This window comes from Zootoca vivipara, chromosome 5 (genome assembly GCF_965207765.1).
Source record: "Zootoca vivipara chromosome 5, rZooViv2.hap1.1, whole genome shotgun sequence".
Taxonomy (NCBI): domain Eukaryota; kingdom Metazoa; phylum Chordata; class Lepidosauria; order Squamata; family Lacertidae; genus Zootoca; species Zootoca vivipara.
This window is the reverse complement of record NC_142588.1, coordinates 69,331,127-69,352,545: the sequence shown is the minus strand read 5'-3', so window position 1 is coordinate 69,352,545 and position 21,419 is coordinate 69,331,127. Positions and strand designations below refer to the sequence as shown.

The 21,419-nt window shown below is 43.0% G+C and overlaps 1 protein-coding gene across 3 annotated transcripts in view; it reads left to right on the top strand.

The window, feature by feature from the left end:
* Nucleotides 1-6,184: 6,184 nt before the first annotated feature.
* Nucleotides 6,185-21,419, top strand: part of SPHKAP (SPHK1 interactor, AKAP domain containing) — a 77,559-nt gene continuing 62,324 nt past the window's right edge. For 2 of the 3 annotated variants that reach the window (XM_088669089.1, XM_035133407.3), the window contains exon 1: nucleotides 6,185-6,409. In XM_088669089.1, coding sequence (XP_088525215.1) covers nucleotides 6,375-6,409 — 35 coding nt within the window. In that variant the 5' untranslated portion in view covers nucleotides 6,185-6,374. Of the gene's footprint in view, nucleotides 6,410-6,538; nucleotides 6,839-21,419 lie in introns of those variants that run through there. The other variant, XM_060274525.2, reaches the window with a different exon arrangement.

Here is a 21,419-nt window from a genome sequence, read left to right as displayed (position 1 = left end):
TAGCAATTTTAATGGTTTTTTCACGATCTGAGTTTTCAGGCTTTCATAAACATCCGCCATTGTTAAGAAACTGATAATTAAGTTGCAAGAATGGGAATCCAGCTGCAGCATGGCTTTTCAAAGAAAATAAGTCTCAAAATATTGGCAGTTCTCTGCAGGGCATCCCCCCCTCCACTTCTAAATGGGAGTATATATTGAATATATCCTATTGTGCAAAGCTTTAAATTGTTGCCTGCAGTCCTGTCTTGATCCCATTGCAGGTCACAGAAGTCCCAATGGCTTCAAAGGATCACAAAGGCTATGTGTGCAAGGGCTCAGCAAGGCCTGTGTTTTTCTGCAGCTATTATTGGGTAGTACCGACATGGCTGCAATATTAACAGAGCAAACATCACGTATTGTGTAGAATTATACAGCACATTCAATAACAATATGTCACAATTTACACTATTTACATTGAAAGAATTAAACAAATCTACCAGAACCAAGGAACCCAGAACAGGATTTTATTTCTTTGGGAAATAAAAACCATTTGGCATTTGTATTCCCCAACTATACTACAATTAACTCTTCCCCCTCTGCCCTCCTTTATTCATATAGTACAAAATGCAATGTACTATAATTAAAGCACCGAAGTGCATACCTTTCAACATTTCTCTGATGAAAATAGGGATGTCCCATTCCATAAGGATAATTTTACTATTTCTACCCAACACATCTTACTGTGATCACTGCCTTGTTGTGGCGAAGGAGCTTGAATAACTCAGAGGAGCTATGAGCTATGCTGTGCAGGGCCACCCAAGATGGACAGGTCATAGTGGAGAGTTTTGACTAAACATGATCCATCTGGACCAGGAACTGGCAAGCCACTCCAGTATCCCTGCCAAGAAAACTCCATGGACAAAGACAAAAGGCATAGAACAAGATGAGCCCCTCAATTTGGAAGGCATCCAACATGCTACTGAGGAAGAGCAGAGGACAAGTACAAGTAGATTCAGAGCTGATGAAGCAGCTGGGCCAAAGCTGAAAAGTTGCTCAGTTGCGGATATGCCTGGAAGCAAAAGGAAAGTCCAATGCTGTAAAGAAAAATATTGCATAGGAACCTGGAATGTAAGAACCATGAACCTTGGTAAGCTGGATGGGGTCAAAAATGAGATGGCAAGAATAAATATTGACATCCTGGGCATCACTGAACTAAAATGGATGGAAATGGGTGAATTCAGTTCGGATGACCATCATATCTACTACTGTGGGCAAGAATCCTGTAGAACAGAGGTTCCCAACAAAATTTTCTCAAGGACCCCTCATCGAGCCGCTATTGTGACAAGGACCCCCATTAATTCCTAATATTAAATCTAATTCCTAATTCCTAATCTAATTTTTCCAGTAATCTTAACACTGATCTTGGAAGGGTTAGGTTCAAGGGACGCCGACAATTTAGGTTCAATGGACACTGACAAGATCGGTTCGAGAGTCACTGACTTACTTGCTTGAACATCAAATGCATTATCTTCCTCTTCATCTGTAGGCCTTTGTCGTTTTAACGAACCACTTTTTAACCAACGGTCCATTTTTAACTACGCGAACTGTAGCTTCCGCGAAAAACAACGCTTTGTTTACAAACACTACTGTTTTGCAAAGAGGCAGTGCGCGCCAGGGAGGAGGGAGGGGAATGAGAAGACAGGGTACCTGCGCAGTAGCGCACAAATGAAGCCGACGCGTGCAAAGCATCTTGGGGAGGTGAGCGTTAGTAGAATGTGCGCGCTGCCTCTTTGCAAAACAGTAGTGTTTGTAAAGCGCCACCTAACGGCATACAGCAGAACTACTGCCTCTATCTAATTCTAGTTTTGCGCTAGACTCTGCTCGTGCAGGAAGCAGCCAAAACAAAAAATCTGTTATCATACGAAATATATTTAATATATTTTTTTATTCTAATAGCATCTTGCGGACTCCTCTGGCATAGCTTGCGGACCTCTGGGGGTCCGCGGACCACCTGTTGGGAACCACTGCTGTAGAAGAAATGGAGTGGCCTTGATAGTCAACAAAAGAGTGGCAAAAGCTGTACTGGGATGCAATCTCAAAAATGATAGAATGATCTCGATACGAATCCAAGGCAGACCTTTTAACGTCACAGTAATCCAAGTTTATGCACCAACTACAGGTGCTGAAGAAACTGAAATTGACCAATTCTATGAAGACTTACAACACCTTCTAGAAATGATACCAAAGAAGGATGTTCTTCTCATTATAGGGGATTGGAATGCTAAAGTAGGGAATCAAGAGATAAAAGGAAAAACTGGCAAGTTTGGCTTTGGAGTTCAAAACAAAGCAGGGCAAAGGCTAATAGAATTCTGTCAAGAGAACAAGCTGGTCATCACAAACATTCTTTTCCAACAACACTAGAGATGACTCTACACATGGACATCACCAGATGGGTGGCATCGAAATCAGATTGATTATATTCTCTGCTGCCAAAGGTAGATAAGCTCTATACAGTCAGCAAAAACAAGACCTGGAGCAGACTGTGGCTCAGATCATCAGCTTCATATATCAAAATTCCAGCTTAAACTGAAGAAAGTAGGAAAAACCACTGGACCAGTAAGAAGAAGAAGAAGAAGAGTTTGGATTTGATATCCCGCTTTATCACTACCCGAAGGAGTCTCAAAGCGGCTAACAATCTCCTTTCCCCTCCTCCCCCACAACAGACACCCTGTGAGGTGGGTGGGGCTGAGAGACTTCAAATAAGTGTGACTGGCCCAAGGTCACCCAGCAGCTGCATGTGGAGGAGCAGAGACGCAAACCCGGCTTCCCAGATTACGAGTCTACCGCTCTTAACCACTACACCACACTGGCTCTCACAATCTAAATCAAATCCCTTATGAATACACAGTGGAAGTGAGGAACAGGTTTAAGGATTTAGATTTGGTGGACAGAGTGCCTGAAGAACTATGGATGGAGGCTCGTGACATATTACAGGAGGCAGCAACGAAAACAATCCCAATGAAAAGGAAATGCAAGAAAGCAAAGTAGCTGCCCAATGACAAAGAGAAGGCAAGAAAAATGCAAGGGAGATAGTGAAATATACAGGAAATTAAATGCAGATTTCCAAAAAATAGGAAGGATAGACAAGAGGGCCTTCTTAAATAAGCAATGCAAAGAAATAGAGGAAAACAACAGAATGGGAAAAACCAGAAATGTGTTCAAGAAAATTGGAGATATGAAAGGAACATTTCGTACAATGATTACCATAATAAAGGACAAAGGCAGAAAGCACCTAACAGAAGCAGAAGACATCAAAAAAAGGTGGCAAGAATTCACAGAGGAATTATACCAGAAAGATATGGAGGTCTCGTACACCCCAGATAGTGTGGTTGCTGACCTTGAGCCAGACATCCTGGAGAGTGAAGTCAAATCGACCTTAGGAAGCACTGCTAATAACAAGGCCAGTGGAAGTGATGATATTTCAGCTAAACTATTTAAAAAAATTTAAATGATGCTGTTAAGGTGCTACACTCAACATGCCAGCAAGTTTGGAAAACTCAACAGTGGCCAGAGGATTGGAGAAGATCAGTCTACATCCCAATCCCAAAGAAGGCCGGAAGAAATATCAACAACCTCAGATATGCTGATGACGCAACCTTGATGGCAAGAAAGTGAGGAGGAATTAAAGAACCTTTTAATGAGGGTGAAAGAGGAGAGCGCAAATTATGGTCTGAAGCTCAACATCAAAAAAACTAAGATCATGTTCACTGGTCCCATCACCTCCTGGCAAATAGAAGGGGAAGAAATTGAGGCAGTGAGAGATTTTACTTTCTTGGGCTCCATGATCACTGCAGATGGTGACAGCAGTCACGAAATTAAAAGACACCTGCTTCTTGGGAGAAAAGCAATGACAAACCTAGACAGCATCTTAAAAAGCAGAGACATCACCTTGCCGACAAAGGTCCATATAGTTAAAGCTATGGTTTTCCCAGTAGTGATGTATGGAAGTGAGAGCTGGACCATAAAGAAGGCTGATCGCCGAAGAATGGATGCTTTTGACTTATGGTGCTGGAGGAGACTCTTGAGAGTCCCATGGACTGCAAGAAGATCAAACCTATCCATTCTGAAGGAATCAGCCCTGAGTGTTCACTGGAAGGACAGAGCCTGAAGCTGAGGCTCCAATACTTTGGCCACCTCATAAGAAGAGAAGGCTCCCTGGAAAAGACCCTAATGTTGGGAAACATTGAGGGCACAAGGAGAAAGGGACAACAGAGGATGAGATGGTTCGACAGTGTTCTTGAAGCTACCAACATGCGTGTGACCAAACTGCGGGAGGCAGTGGAAGATAGGAGTGTCTGGCGTGCTCTGGTCCATGGGGTCACGAAGAGTCGGACATGACTAAACGACTAAATAACAACATCTTACTGGGTTGCCCCAGCCACTCTGGGCAACTTCCAACACATAAAAAATGTAATAAAACATTAAACATTTTAAAAAACCTTCCCTATATAGAATTGCTTTGAGATGGCTCAGGGTCTGATAACCTCATACCCTCCAACATTTCTCCAGTGAAAATAGGGACATCCTAAGGAAAAGTGGGACATTACAGGATCAAATCAGAAACCAGGATAGCTTCTCTAAATCAGGGACATCCCTGGAAAATAGGGACACTTGGAGGGTCTGTAAGTGTAGCCTGACCCCATGCATGCTTACTTGGAGGTGGGGTGATCTAATTGAGTTGGGTGGGGCTTTCCCCCCTCCCTGTAACATACAAGGGCTGAGCAAGATACCCTTTGCTACCTTTTAGTTTCATTCCTACACACATTCATTTCATGTCATTCATGTAGCCAATTCTGCCCACATTTGACAAAGGACCATAATCCCTTTGAGCTAAAAGGAGAACTGGGTGCCCATATTCGTTTATTATAGCTATATATCGCATTTCCTTCATCTTGCTCAAGGAAATTGTTACGGAGGGCTTGAAAGATGCACCGGTTAGAAAGACAGACAAGAACTGTATTGTGTCTCTCTCCAACAATAGAAATGACACTCAACTTCATCCAGGTACAACTAAGTCCAGTGCCTCCTAGTTTTACACACACACACACACACACACACACACACACACACACACACACACACCACTCATTTCAGGCATTTATTATTTATACTGTATTACATTTATTTACCACCTTTTTCTGCCAATGAGCTCCAGGTCGTGTACATGCCCCCCCCCATTTCATCCTTACAACAAGCCTGTGAGGTAGGTTAGGCTAAAAGATGGTGAGCTCCATAACTGAGGCTTAGAAGTGCAGTCATACACTGGTGTATTCAACACGTGTACAGCATTACACGGAATCCATACTCCATTTTCTCAAGCCCTTTAGTCCACATGTTGACTTTTAAATTAACCACGTGTAGTTATTTGCAATAGACTTGTTCACGTTGCACTGAACACAGGCACAAGATCCCTGTACACAAGAACCTAAAAAGAGCCTGTTGGATCAGGTGAATGACCCATCCTGCTCTCACAGTGGCCAACCAGATTCCTGTCGGAAACTTTAAAACAGAACCCACATACGAGAACACTCTCCCTTCCTGTGGTTTCCAGCAACTGGTTTTCAGAAGCATTACTGTCTCCAGCTGTGGAGACAGAGCATAGCCATTGTGGCTGGTAACCACTGATGGCCCTTATCCTTCACCAGTTTGTCTCATCGCATTTTAAAGCCAACCAAGTTGGATGCCCACGAGTTCTAGTGTTACGAGAGAAAGTTTTCTCGGCCCCTTTGCTCCATGTCACTTCCACACACACGCCACAGAAGTGTTTGTACGAAAGCGTGTACGCTTGTCGATTTGCACGGCTCAGCTTATTGCGTATACAAGCACGACGACCTCACACTCACTGAATGTTTTGCATGTGAGCAATTGTAAAACTGTCAGCAAGCTGCTGCACACCCACTGCTGGATGTAACACGTGAACACCCTTAATGACGACATTCGCACGTCTCAGCGTTAACGTGTGAACAGCCCTAACCATAATGGCTGACCCACAAGGTCACACCTAGTGAGCTTGGAAGGCCAGAGTGGGGATCTGAATCTGGGTGTCCCACTGGCCTTCAAGCTCTTCCCTCAGCCACCAGCAGCCTCCAGAGCGGCTCTTGGCGCCAGAAGCGGGCAACTCCCATGTGGCTCCTTCTGCCTCCTCCTATTCGCGGAAGGGAGAGCCTGAAAAGGAGGCGTGCGCGGAGAGGCGGCAAAGGGCAGTGCTGTGGTGTACTGTGTATGTACTAAAGCCGGCCAAGTAGGACGGGGGAAACTACCAGAAGTGGCGGAGCGCTGCCTGCCTTGCCTCTTCTCCTCCTTCTCCCTCTGCGGAAGAGCATCCCGCCCTGCTAATGGCTGGGAATTCCACGCTGAAGGTCCCTTCGAGGTAAGGACCCGCGCATTCCTCCGTGCCCATCCTACCCGAGCCCATCTCTCGCTTCTTCCCGCTTTGTAGCCCTTTCTGCCGAGCTGCCTGCATCCCGCTTTGGCCGGCTCCGTCGGCGCGCGGGACCCTCCCTCAAGGGCGCCGGAGGAGGAGCGGCCGCCTCTGGATCCGGCTGCTGCCTGCTGCCCCGTGCCCTCCTCCCTGGTGAGAGAGGGAGCTCCTCCCGGGGTGAGGGTAGCTGGGTTGGGGAGAAGCTCGCCTCTCTCTCGCCACTCCTGGCCAGCAGCTCCGGAGGAGGGTTTGACTTTAAAATCACGCAAGACACGCACACACCCTAGCTGAAGTGCTCAAGTGTCTTGCGCGCTGCCTGAGGCTTTCTTCAAGGGCGCATTTGGAGATCGGTGACGGAGACCAGCTTGCGAGGGGACGGTAAGGGCTCCAATGCGTTCATGGGGCGGTCGGAGGAGTTGTGCTTGAGTGTGTGTGTTTGTGTTTTGTGCAGAATGACGAGCGGGAATTTAGGGGGGGGGGAGCGATGCATCGAAAGGCTCGGCCATCTTCCGAATTTTAAACTAGCTGCTGCCAAACTCAGCCTTTTCTTCTTTCCTCATCCCCAGCGCGTTAGGGACACTACTGATAAATAAGGTCCTTGCTGTTCGCCTGCATCGAAATCCTTCCTAAACACGCGAGCGAGCGTTCACCCACGAAACACCCAGCCTAACATTGCAAGTGAAACTCGGTTCATCAGACGAGCTGTGTGTTTTATTAATGGTTGATCATGTTGCTCATAAATGCGGGAGGAAGCTTTGCTTTTCAGAGGCTTTAGGGAAATGTGACTCTTGGCCGCAGAGCACGTGGAAATGGAAGAAATCCGGAACAGTTGAGCAAACCCTTGGTTGTTACATGTGATATGTTTGTTGAGAATGTTCTCTATTAGGAGGTGAGCCTCCAGGAAATGAATAATAATTAGGTTGGAAAATTGCTTCTTGCCTTGCATGAGGTATCAGAGAATACTAGCAGTGGACAGCTTCCCTAGTAAAACTGCTTTGGAGGGGGGGGTGCTGTCCTGTGATCTTCCTGCGAAATTATTTCCATGAATGGGATTGGCTTTCTCCTGGATCGGATCACTCATTTTGAGACTGCTCTAATGATATGCCCATGTGCCAGAGTGAAGTTAATGTGAATTTCGATGTGCTTTGAAACTGGGCAGGCAAAAAAAGACAACATCAAACACACACGTGAAATGCCATCAAGTTCTCTTCTTGCTTTCAAGTCTCAGCGTTTTAAAAAAAAGTGTGAGTGGCATTTTGGTAACAGGAACTGATAGGATACTACCCTGGTTATTTATCTGTGCCACATTTTTTATAAGATGTAGAAACCATAAGCAAAATTGCTTTCAAAAGCTAGCCATCACCATGTAAACAATCTCTTGTGTTGAGTTGTTTTAGTAGCACACACATTGCCAGGTGTGAAGGGCAATGCAGCAATAACGTTTTCTTGGGGCTCTAAGGGAATGCCTGGTTTAATGTGTCATTCAGAATTAAGCAGGTGGAAGTGATCTGGGTTTCAAAGTCGACATCACAGAGTGTCTCCTTCTGAGTATTTCCTTAAAACAACAACACCCTTGTGATTTTGTGATAATCTGTTTTTCTCCTTAAATGTTTTGTTCAAACAGTTTTAAGGACACAGATAGGAAGCCAGGCACTTTCTAATGCATAAAAAAATGCAATGTTAATGTTCATTACTGTTTAGTTTCGTTCCACACAATGGGCATGCATATATTGTTGCTGGCCTACATACATCTCTCTCTGACCTACATACACAGGTTGTGAGCACAACTGCTACAAGAAGCAAAGGATTTATGGTGTATCCTTTTGGCTAATGAAACAGTTTTCACTGCTTCGGGCTAACCCAGCTCATCTAGCAAATATATAAAATCATTATGCAAGGTTAATGGTGTCTTGGAGGTGCGGTTAAAAATAAACAACCGGACATCTTCAAGCCTCTTCATCCCCTTTTAATGGACAGCACCTGTCTCATTCATACACACTGCAAGTAGCTGAACAGAATACAAGGGAAGCAGTCCTGTGTGTTTTGCAAAACATGTCTCATATTTGAACAGCAGAGGGTGTAAATTAAGAGTCAGTTTCCACTGTGAGAACAAAACTGATAAGGGAAAACATGGGATATGGTTACTGCAGGCTTTTTAATGGCTTCCTTTTTCAATATGTTTTAGCTTTTTCATTTTGACAAACCAATATTTGAAAAGGAAGTTTAAAGACTAACAAACTGTATTTGCTTATAACCAGTGAGAGCTCTCTTTCATCATTCCATCACAATTCCTTAAAGCGAAAGAAAATTAGCTGCGTAGTAAAACAACTCCAGAGGTAAACAGAAGATAAAACCATGAGATGCCTATAAAGAGCTCAAGGAGACTGTGCTCCTATGGATTTGAGAGATTATGTTAATATTGCTGTTAATCGCTTGCTTGTTAATAGGATCAAGAACCTTCCCACTTATTTCAGATTGTAGGGAGCCCTAAACAAGCACTGGCTCACTGGTGTATTTAAGTGTGTTTTGTGTCCATGTCTGTGTCTGCCAAAGCACACACATGCCTTTGTTGTGCATTATGGTTTTAGCACATGCACTGTGTGTACACATGAAAAACCTAATGTATGCAGCGAGACTAAGATACGGCATATTGTGCTTATTAACTACTGTACTTCAGTTCAAATCTCGAACAGCTGTATTCCGAGCCATTAAGACTGCAATCCTATGTTCATTTGCCTCAGTGGATTCAATGGGGCTTCTTTCTGAGTAAGCAGACATTATGGGATTTCAGTGCAAGGCTGCAATCCCAAGAAATACACTTGCCAGAGAGTAAGTCCCATTGAACTTAGGGGGACTTAATTCTTAAGTCCCACCAATTTCCATGAATCTGTTTAAGGATAATGTGCTAGTCCCTGATGTATGGTTAGGGGTGAGGAACCTGTGACCTTCAGATGTTGCAGGACTACACCACCTCTTATCCCTAACCATTGGTCTTGCTGGCTGGAGGTAATGGACAACAACACTTTGCTACCCCTCCCTTAGTAGTCAAAACAATTTCTGGCACGAGAAGGTTGTTGTTGATCAGGCTTCTAGAATTCTGCATTCTCTCATCTATGTAGTTTCACTCCTCGGCATTATTGACATTCAGTTGAGTCACATTTAAATTTTACAACTTCCTGTGCTTGCTGTCATAGAAAAAGTGCATATACTTGTCTTGGCAAAGATGTAATTGCATGATAAGCCCTAAAAGTGAAACGATTCATCTCCCTATGATGATCCATGCCTCTTTACCTGAAGATACCATATCACTCTAAGGCAGTATAAAACATAATCAGATCCACAAATCAGTAAAGTTGCAATAATTGGATTTAAGCAACTTGTGTCTGGGTGTTATGACTTGCTGCACCACCTGGAATGAGAGGTATAAACTGCTTCTCCAGAGCAGTGTCACAAAGGATGATTTTATTAAACTGCTGCTGCATGGATGTTGTGGTAGCATAATAGACATAAATTGCTGCCAGAGAATTAAAGTCCTTGAATCCTACCGTGTTTTTTAAGTCAGCGGAGCAGGGACACTGTCACTGTCACACAAGTATTTTATCAGCCAAATACTATGCAAACATCCTTGCACCAGTGCAGTGTCACAAAAGTATAGTGTTGCACTGGTGCTGTGACATATCCAGCATGTTGCACATATGCATTAACACTTGGGTTGGACTATTTCTTGGTATGTGCGCGTTCCTCTTATTTATATATTTTTTTGCATATTTATTATGATTTGTGTGGAAAGAGTGCAATTTGGTTGTGCACTTTTTGATGTTTTATGTATTGTTTATGACTACTTTTGTTATGTTTGTAATTATGTGATCCCCCCCCCCATGTTGTATGCCACCTTAAGCATGGTTTTAACTGGAAAGGCAGCATACAAATAATAATTTTAAAAAAGATTGTGGTGTATGTATGCAACTTGCGACAGAGCACATGCAACTGTGGAACTGCCAGGTTGTGCAAAATTTGCACATATTAGATATTGGGGGCAGGAGCAGCAATACCCAGCACAATTAACGGGTACAAAGAATTTCTAGCTTATACAAGTGCAAAGATGGGCCCTCCAGATGTGATTAGACTTCAGCTTCCATCATCTGTGACCATTGATCATGCTGGCTGGAGGGGCTGATGGGAATTGGAATCCAGTGACCGCTGGAGAGTCACAGGTTCCCCATGCCTGTCCTACTGGAATGTTGCAAGAATGTAGAGCCAAAATGTAAAATTTCGGAGCCGAGACAGAACTCTGTATGCTGGCTGATGTGTACCATGCAAGGTGGTGGCCAATACCAATAAGACTGGGTTCACCAGATATAGACATAGTTATTGTCAGCTGCTTCTTGGTGTCGTTCAACTCAAGTGTATTAAGATAATCAGGTGCTCCATAACTGGTCATCATGGCAGAAAGAGCCGACAGTTTCTCCCATATGTAGGTTAACTGCCAAGCAGTAAGCACCCAGTTGTTAAGAAATTACAGCTAAAAATGCTATTTAATTGTGGCCTCACTTTGCAAGCTCTGGTAAGTGGCTCTTTCCAGCGTGCCTCATAAATCATACTTAATGATGTAGTGTTGTTAAGTCCCTTTTTCACAACATGAACTATGAGAGCAATTTGTTGTGAAATTGATTAATCACGGGAGAGCATGCAGCCAATTGTTGGAGCAGAGGGGGTAAATCAAGCTTTGCAGCATTTGCTTTTAGGACCGATGTAGATTAAGCACTGAACGCTTTCCTACCTTGATTTACCTTAAGTAAGGTATGAACTAATACTAAAATGTCCAGATCTATAATTTAAGTAGTTAATTTATTTAATTTAGTGCATAAGCTAAAATAGATATTCATTTATTTAACATCTTTATAGCGCACCCTTCACCTGTCCCAGGGGATCCTAGACTCTGGTCCATGGGCCACCCGTGGCCTGTGGGCTTGGTTCGGGTGGTCCATGGCATGTCCTTGGAAGAATACTTCTGATCTGGATCCTGTAATATTCTATGGAATTCAAATAACAATGATGTCCCTTACTGTCCTGAGCTGTTCATAAGGGCCTTGCTTGTGAGGACTGTTGTGTGTCATAATGGAATGCATATCTCTCTTGTCTGTTATAGGGTTAACTTGTAAAGCGTGGCGTTGCTCCTAAGGCTCCTTGGGGAAGATGGGATTTTAATGTAGATGGGTAGGAGTAGCATGAGACTCTTAATCTCAGGGATGTGGGTCCGAGCCCCATGTTGGGCAAAATATGCCTGCATTGCAGGGGGTTGGACTAGATGACCCTCGTGGTCCTTTCCAACTCAACATTTATTTGATTATATTATTCTATGTTGCGTGTCTAAAGGGCTCCATGACTTCGTGTAGCCTACTGGCAGAGCCTGTGATTGAAAAGCAGTGTCTATATCTGCAGTAAGGTAAAGGTAAAGGTAAAGGGACCCCTGACCATTAGGTCCAGTCGTGACCGACTCTGGGGTTGCGCGCTCATCTCGCATTATTGGCCGAGGGAGCCAGCGTATAGCTTCCAGGTCATGTGGCCAGCATGACAAAGCCGCTTCTGGCAAACCAGAGCAGCACATGGAAACGCCATTTACCTTCCCGCTGTAGCGGTTCCTATTTATCTACTTGCATTTTGATGTGCTTTCGAACTGCTAGGTTGGCAGGAGCTGGGACCAAGCAACGGGAGCTCACCCTGTCGTGGGGATTCGAACCGCCGACCTTCTGATCAGCAAGCCCTAGGCTCAGTGGTTTAACCACAGCGCCACCTGGGTCCCTATATCTGCAGTAGCCAGCCTCAAAGTTGCCTGGGAAGAGCAAGTGATTGCTAAAAACCACTCTAAAAATTGTAGCTCTGTGTGAGGAATAAAGATTCCTAACAACTCTCAATACCCTTAAACTACAGCTCCCAGAATTCTTTGGAAGAAGCCATACAAGTGCTGTCATAGTGCTTTAGATGTATGGTGTGAATGTGTCCAGAGAGAGAACAGAATGGCAGAAAGAGAGAGATAAAAGAATGTTTTGGTTTGGCCCTGCCCAGAGTTTGCATGTGGCGCTCTTGAGAGAAGAAAATGTGGCCCACTCCAGGCATTAGATTGCCAAATTGTCTGACCTGGTGCGGCAGCTTCCTACGTCTAGCATTTAGAGCCAGCAAAACTATTGTTCTAAATCTGCAGAATCTGGGTAGGCAATAACTTTCTCTCCATGTGGCCAGGCTTGTGCTCTCAAATTATTTTATTCCTATGGTGTTCAATTCCAACCCCATTGTAAATTATAAAGAAGTGGGATATGCCTGAAGTTGTTTTCTTAATGGAATAATTGCCTATGGCATCAAACCGATAACAAGCTGTATGTGTAGAATGTAGCTTGATAGTTTAGGAGCAGAACTGCAGGTGGGTGGTCATAGAAACAATATCTTATTAGCTAGGGATGCATAGTTAATCACAGTGCAAATTAGAGGCAGATGTTCAGTTGTTGTCCATCTTGCCTAGGTTGCATTTTGTACTGACCTCTGGCCTCAGCTATAGGACAGAGAGATTGCAAAGGAGCTGAGCACTGTGTATTAAGATAATCCACACCTGAAGCATTTGTTTCCAGGGAGGGTAGCTGAGGAACTGAAAGAGAAGTGAAGAGACATGAAGTTCTAGGGCTTATAAGTAGACTACAAAATTAACAAGTCAGCGGATCCAGATGGCATCTACCCAGGGTTCATAAAGAGCTGTACTATGAAAATGCTGATCTTCTAAGAAAAATATGCAGCTTGCCATAAAAATTGGCCTTGCTGCTGAAAGTCTGAAATCTAGCCAACATAATGGCTGCATTTGCATGTCATGATGAGTTGCAGATCCTCCTAGCGGTGCATTAATAAAACTGATAACACATTTGCAAAGCTAAGCAGGGTCTGGTATGGTTTCAGATTGGAGGAGGATTGCATTGCGGGGGGTTGGACTAGATGACCCCTGTGGTCCCTTCCAACTCTACCATTCTATGATTCTATGGTTTACCATGCATTAATCTACCATGCCTGCTTTGCTACTCCCCATTCATGTTGGGAAGCAATAAACTGTCTTAACCTTATGTGTGAACCAGGGGTTGTGGTTCATACACCCAGAATGAACATTTAAGCTAACCAACCTGTAATTTCGTGGATTCCCATATATCCCTTTCTAAAAACTGGCATTGGCTGGATTAGCACATCCCAATATACATAAACTGCGGCACAAGGCAATGGTGACCGGTTTACCTTTCCTTCCCACTCATCTGCAGAGAAAACAAGCCGGTGTATTAGTGGGAAAACAAGCCGGTGTATTAGTGGGAAGCATGATTAAAGATAAAATTACTAAGCATACAAAGGAGCAAAGTTTGCTGAGGAAGAAGCGGCGTAGCTTTGCAGAGGGTGGCTCGATGAAATTGTTCACTCAGCATGTGGCCACATTGAAAAAACAAATTCCACACCAGGGATTATTAGGGAAAGGGCTGACAGAAAACCTGCCAGTACCATGCCTTTATAGAAGTTTGCGATGCAGCCACGTTTGGAATGCTGCATACATTTCATTCAGCCCACCCCCAAATGATGGTATAATGTTCCGAAAGGAACAAGAAAGGATACCCTCAAATGATCCTGATGTCCTCCATGGAAAGGCTGCAGTATCTGAGGATTTTTTTTTTTTTACATTTAAGTGGGAAAGTGACTCAGCAGGGGAGGAGATGGTAAATGTTTAGGAAAAATTGGTTGGGGATAACTTTCCCCTGTCTCATAATGCTAGGGATCATCCAGTGAAATTGAAAAGCAATAGATCCAGGTCAGGCAAGAGGAAGCACTCCTTTGCACAATACAGAGTTGATTTATTATGGGATTTGCTTTCGTATACTTTGATTTCCACTGGCTTAGAGGGATAAAGGAAACCCATGGGATAAAGGAAACTCAATCAACAGCTATTAGTAATGATGGCTCTGTGCAGCCTCCGAATTCAGAGGCAGTCTACCACCATAGCTGCCAAGTTATCCCTTTTTTTAAGGGATTTTCCCTTATGCTGAATAGGCTTCCTCGCGAGAAAAGGGAAAACTTGGCAGCTATGTCTACCACTGAATACCTGATGCTTAAGATCAACGAGGGGCAAGTGCTCATCTGCTTTCAAACCCAGCTTTCAGGCTTCCTGGAGGATCCAGCAGGACTCTTACATTTAGACACATATGAATATAAAAAAGGTAAACAACCCCTAACAGTTATGTCCAGTCGCATACGACTCTGGGGTTGCGGCGCTCATCTCGCTTTACTGGCTGAGGGAGCCAGTGTTTGTCCACAGACAGTTTTTCTGGGTCACGTGACCAGCATGACTAAGCCGCTTCTGGCGAAACCAGAGCAGTGCACAGAAATGCAGTTTACCTTTCCACCGGAGCGGTACCTATTTATCTACTTGCACTTTGACATGCTTTCGAACTGCTAGGTTGGCAGGAGCTGGGACAGAGCAGCAGGAGCTCACCCTGTCGTGGGGATTCGAACCGCCGACCTTCCGATCGGCAAGCCCTAGGGTCAGTGGTTTAGACCACAGCACCACCTGCGTCCCACATATATATGGCTGATGTTTTAATTAGTTTGTTTTAATCATCTTGTCATACTAAGAGAGAGTTCAAACTCAGCTACATTAGTAAAGAAAAACATTTTAAATATGTCGTAACACTGCCATCAGATGGCACTGTAGAGTTCCATCTTTTGCCAATGTGATTTCCCCTTATGAGGTTTACTACGCATTTTCCTGAAACATTTTTTTAATGTGTCTAGATCCAGCCCTGCTGTGCTGTGTTAGAGGAGTCAGAATAGGTTGTGCATCAGTAAATCTTCTTTCTATTGATTTCAGATGGCCTCACTGTCCTTTGCAACTTTACACCTATGTCAGTACCAGTTGAAGGCACAGAACAGGTTGAGCAATGTATGTTTTGTTGCCATTTCTAGAGTGATGTGTATTATTAAGCCCATGAATACACCTGGCTCACCTTACACCTTTGAGTGAAGGAGGAATATAAAAGGCTCTTGATCTTCTTTGAAGAAATGCCAGTGAGTTAAGGCTGTGCTTGCTTTTTTAAAGAAAGATCTGATAGCTTGTGAAGCTGTGTTGAAACATACGCAGCCAGAGCTATTCGTGATCTTGACATTTTAACTTGGAAACACCATTTCTTTTTAAGATTTTGGTGGAATGGAATTTTTAAGATTTTGGTGGAATTCAAAATTTGATTGACATGTGGGTAGCTCAGTTGGTTAGAGTGTGAGCCTGATAACACCACGGCTACAGGTTCGATTCCCCTGTAGGACTGTTGCATATTCCTGAATTGCAAGGGGGTTGGACTAGATGATCCTTAAGGGTGCCTTCCAACTCTGCAATTCTATGATTCTATAATAGTTAGAAGTAATAAAGAAAGTGTGGAGTGGGATATTGACTAGCATGGAGTTGCACCACTCCTTATTTATTTGTAACATTCTATATGAGCTTCCTATCAGCCCCCCCCCAAAAGACCCCAAGCCATCTTGCATTGAAAACAACTCTTCACCCCCAAGAAATATCTGATGTTCAGGTTTTACTTGTGCTCTATGGGTCATATTTGGGGTCAGAATATTAGTTTTTTAACTAAATCTTTGCATGTGCAGGGGTTTTCTTCCAAACCTCTGGAGAAGATTTCAAGGTGGTGCAGGGACCAGAGAAGTAGTTCTGTTTCAACCAGCTGTTACCTGCCTGACAGTCCCAGGTGCTTCATTTTATAGCAGCCCTGTAAAAGAGGCTTTCTTGAATATGTTTGAAAATTGCATTGCTTAATCAGTCACGTGATTTACAGTACTATTTCAGTTCTGTAAAAAAGAAAAGGGGGGAAAGCACCCCTTTTAATCTAGAAGTATGCCATCAAGACAAGGTCTCCGTTTTTTATTTAATGAAATAGAAGCAGGCATTCAGGGCCTGGAAAAGAAAGAAAGTAAAGAATATGTGTTAAGCTACAATTACAATGGCACAACTTTCCTATTCAATGTTCTCTGTTCTGTGTGCAGATGATGTGTAGCTGAAAGGTGGTATTTCAGCAGGTGTAGAACTCTGACAAAGATAAAATGCTTCTGCAAAATCCCATTATGAGCACCAAGTGAAGGCAATGCTACATTTTTTTTTAACAGAAAGCTTGTGTTTAGTAAAGGTTGGTTTAGCCTTGACCTGTAATACCAGAAGTGCATATCTTTTTATTACTTACCTTCTCTCAATTAGACCACAGACGTACCCCCGAGAACAAGCGTACAAGAGCAATCTGAAAATCTTACAGAATTGGGCCGCAGCTAACATTTACATTATGCATGGGATTCACATCCAAAACAAATCATGAAAACATTTGCTAGAGGTATTTATAGCTGTCATTTTACTAACCATCTGTGCCTTCACGGGAGTATACACATGGTTAGGAGCGAACAAAGCTCATGATAGCAGCCAGTCTTAACTTTAAAATCACAAATGCAACTGTGGAAACACACACACACACATTTCATTTATCCAGACCTCAGGTGTCTATATCATAGAGTCAGTGTGGTATAGTTTATAGTTCTGGATATAGACTTAAGAGACATGGGTTCAAGACTTCACAAAGGCTGCCATCATAAACACATTTCCTGGGGATTAAGTCCCACTGAGCTCAATGAGGCTTGCTTCTGAGTAAGCATGCGTCAGATTGCACTGTTAGTCATAAAACTCATCCAGTAACCTCATACCAGCCATTATCACTTAGCCAAACCTACCTCACAAGGTGATGTTATCTTACATCAAACAATTTCATCCCTAGAAAATGAGTTTGTTTTTCTAAGCTGGGTCTCCTATCCAGCCACCTGGAACAATCTGCTTTCCTGAGAACAGAAAGAGGAATTCACTTTGAAAGGTGGTTTAAATAAAACTCTCATAAATAATTTGTTCTGCTTACAGCTTACATTACCTTAAGCTGAAACAGTGCATGAGTTAGCACACTAGCTTCCCCCCACCTCTTAGATACCTGAATTTACATTCTGTTTTACCTAAAGAAACCTTACCAGGGACTTTCCAAATTAATATTGTATTTTGCCTTATGGTTATTCAGAGGCTCTTGTACTCACAAAAAGTCTACCGTCTAAAAAATGATTTGGTTTTGATATAATGCAGAGGAGAGAAAACATACCTCCCTGCATGAAATAGAACAGGCATGCATAGGTCTACTTTAATTTTACTCCTGACTGTTGGAATATCCAGGAAACCTTGTTTGTGTCAGTGGAAAGTAGTGTTTCCATGTAATGAGGGACAGTGGAGACTGTAGTGTCTTTATGATATATGGTTTATTTACACATATATACAACCTGCAAATCAGTTTACTGATACTTTCTGATAATGTCCCGCAATTGCTGCAACCTGAGGGATGCACTCAGTTTAACACCATGTGGCTATTATCATTCTTAAGGCAGCTACTGTCATGGTCTACAGCTTTTAATCTTTTAATTATCACCATAACCTTAGCATTTCAAAGAAGGAACATTGCTGCACCATGAAAGGGGACATCTTGATAAAGTCAGCTACTGAATCCCAGTGAGCATAGTGCTCTTTTAGAATTAAAACCAAGATACAATGGATCTTGCCCTGTATCACATTCATCAGCGGAAAATGAGATTGAGAAACAGCACAGTTACTTTGCAGGCATGGAATTACAATTCCAGCCAAGTTCACTGTTCTAAGAACAATGACGAGTTCACATCTACAGACTTCTGAGAGACTTATAAACCTTTAAGGCCCAGTTCTGATGTAATGGGGAACAGTGATTTCCCACTGTATTACAGTCATACCTCTGTTTAAGTATGCTTCGGTTTAAGTACTTTCAGTTTAAGTACTCCGCGGACCCGTCTGGAACGCATTAATCCACTTTCCATTACTTTCAATGGGAAAGTTCACTTCAGTTTAAGTACACTTCAGGTTAAGTACAGACTTTCGGAACCAATTGTGTACTTAAACCGAGGTACCACTGTAATTACCTATGACAGGTTGTGGACTCTTGCACTCCCCTTTTCCCACTTTGCCTTCTTGCAGGTCAGAGGAAGAGCTTACAAGCGTTTGTTTCCAGTTCCCAAGTCCGCTTGCACAACTAAACTCCTCCCATGGGACAGTCCCATTGCATGGACAGACTTCGTTGAATCACACCCACTGATTGCTCATTCCAGAGAAAGCTGTGTCACCTCAAATATGTATCTTTTCTTGGATAAATTAAAGTGTTTGCATTGATGAGTAGTCTGAGACAAAATAATTCCCTGCCACTATTCTCTAGCTATCTGGAGAGGGGGAGCAATGCTGTTAGGATCCAGTGGAGCAAACAAAGAAACAGTTTGTAGTAAGTTTGAAGTCAGAAGCAGAATGAGTTGAGAATTCAGAGCTGTGATTTTTAGTATTGTTATTTTTTTTTGTCTACTTATTTTGTACATCAAGCAACCAAGAAAACAATCTATGTGGTCATTTCCCCATCTCTTGGAATTGAGAACACACTGTCTTTTCAGGATTCACATGCAATGTATTGGTCCACATACAGCCAATCACTGTCTCCAAACATCTGTCTAGCACTTTAGGCACCACTGCTGATTCAGATGGAACAGAGAGATAGAGTTGGATTTTGTCTACATACAGTACTGGTGACACTGCACTTCAAATCAGAGATAGAGAGAGAATTGTAGAGCTAGAAGGGACCACAAGGGTTATCTACTCCAATTCCTTCCAATACAGGAATCTTTCACCCAACGTGAACCCACAGCCCTCATATTAATAGTCTCACGATGTACCAGCTGAGTTATCGTGACTGCGTCCCCTGATGACAGCTGCCAGCGGCTACATGTAGACAGGAAATAGCATGAAGGACAAGATGGAACCCTCTGAGATGCTACAGGAAAGCTCCCATGTCCTTGAACAGTGCCCCTCCATAACTTCTTGCTGGAAACAGCCCTCGAGGTAGGAGCAGAACCACCCACAACCTCCAATTCCTTGATACCAAAAGCTGCTGAGAAGCCGAGAAGAATGAGCAGGGTCCCATGACCAGTTCTGATGCCAAACTGAAATGGACCCAGATAATTCAGCCTCCACCAAGCGTACCTGAAACCACCTTCTTGAGTACCTTGACCCAAAAGGGGATGTTTGCCCTTTTGTTAGAGAAAAGATACAAAAGCATGCTCTGCTGGTCTACTGTTCTGCATTAAAAATTGTTGGATATGATTCTCTTATAGCTTTTATTACATTACATATAATTTTGGCTTTAGGACATTGATATTACATCTTGTTATATAAAAATATATAATAGCAATACTATAATTATGTCACAGATGATTAGATGATTTCTTTTTGAACCTTTGCAGGATTATAATTATGACAATTATGCCAATGGTGGAACCATATATTATGAGATGATAGGTTCAAAGTTTATGATTGACCGTCACTCTAATGCAGCAAGAGAAATCTGCAATTGAAAGTGGGCTTCCACTCACAAATCTTCACACAAGCCACTCTACTCAGTGGATGGTCAGCACTATCAGTACCGGCAATGGTGACCAGCTGTTGTGGAGGAGAGGGGAGCAGATGCCACACGCTGTTCAAGTGGCCATTGGGTCTCAGGCATGCAATCAACAATGTCATTGTTTGTGTTGATGGGTTGGGGTCATTCTGTCATCCCTGCACACTTTGAAGTTTGCATAGGCACCTACATGCATAAAGCAAAGTGTTTTGTTTCCATTCACATGACCCAATTACCTTTGTTTTTCAGTGTGCGGGTTCATGCATGCATATCCCCTATGCATGCTAAGCCTAATGCAGGCATAGGCAAACTCGGCCCTCCAGATGTTTAGGACTACAACTCCCAGTACGTTTCCGAGCACAATTCAAAGTCTTGGTACTGACCTTTAAAGCCCTAAACGGCCTCGGTCCTGTATACCTGAAGGAGCGTCTCCACCCCCACCATTCAGCCCGGACACTGAGATCCAGCACCGAGGGCCTTCTGGCGGTTCCCTCATTGCGAGAAGTGAGGTTACAGGGAACCAGACAGAGGGCCTTCTTGGAGGTGGCACCCGTCCTGTGGAACACCCTCCCAGCAGATGTCAAATAACTATTTTACATTTAACTATTTTACATTTAGAAGACAACTGAAGGCGGCCCTGTTTAGGGAAGTCTTTAATGTTTAATGCTGTACTGTTTTAATATTCGGTTGGAAGCCGCCCAGAGTGGCTGGGGAAACCCAGCCAGATGGGCGGGGTATAAATATTATTATTATTATTATTATTATTATTATTATTATTATTATCCGTAGCTAACAGGACCAGTGGTCAGGGATGATGGGAATTGTAGTCCCAAAACATCTGGAGGGCCGAGTTTGCCTATGCCTGGTCTAATGCATAAGCAAGGGCCTGGATGCAATTTCCCACTTCTTATAGGATTTGAGATCAGTGTTGACGTGTTCACAAAATATAGGTCTTTTTTGCAATCCTTCCGGTACAAATTGTGGCCTTCCAATATTAATGCTTTAAATTCTCCTTGGGACTATACAGTTTCAGATTATACCATTGACTAGGAAGCTTATCTTTTTCTATTAGATACTTTGCATATTATATCTTTCTTTGCATATTATATCTTTCTTTGAAATTCCATACTTTGTGATGCATTTGTGAGAGATTATTGGGGATTGGAAGTATGAATGATAATATAAAAGATAGCTAAGGGCATCAAGTGTGAAGCAGTGCACAAAAAAATAATCTACAGTAATTGCATGAATGTTGTACCATTGTGGTTAAAGCTGCCAGCTTTTAAGACAACATTTACTATTTAACAAGTGTTTGGAATGAAGAATATCTTTGACATCTTTGACACTTGTCAAAAAGGGAGTGCCGTGAATAAATACGCAAAAATAACCACAGCTTCCCA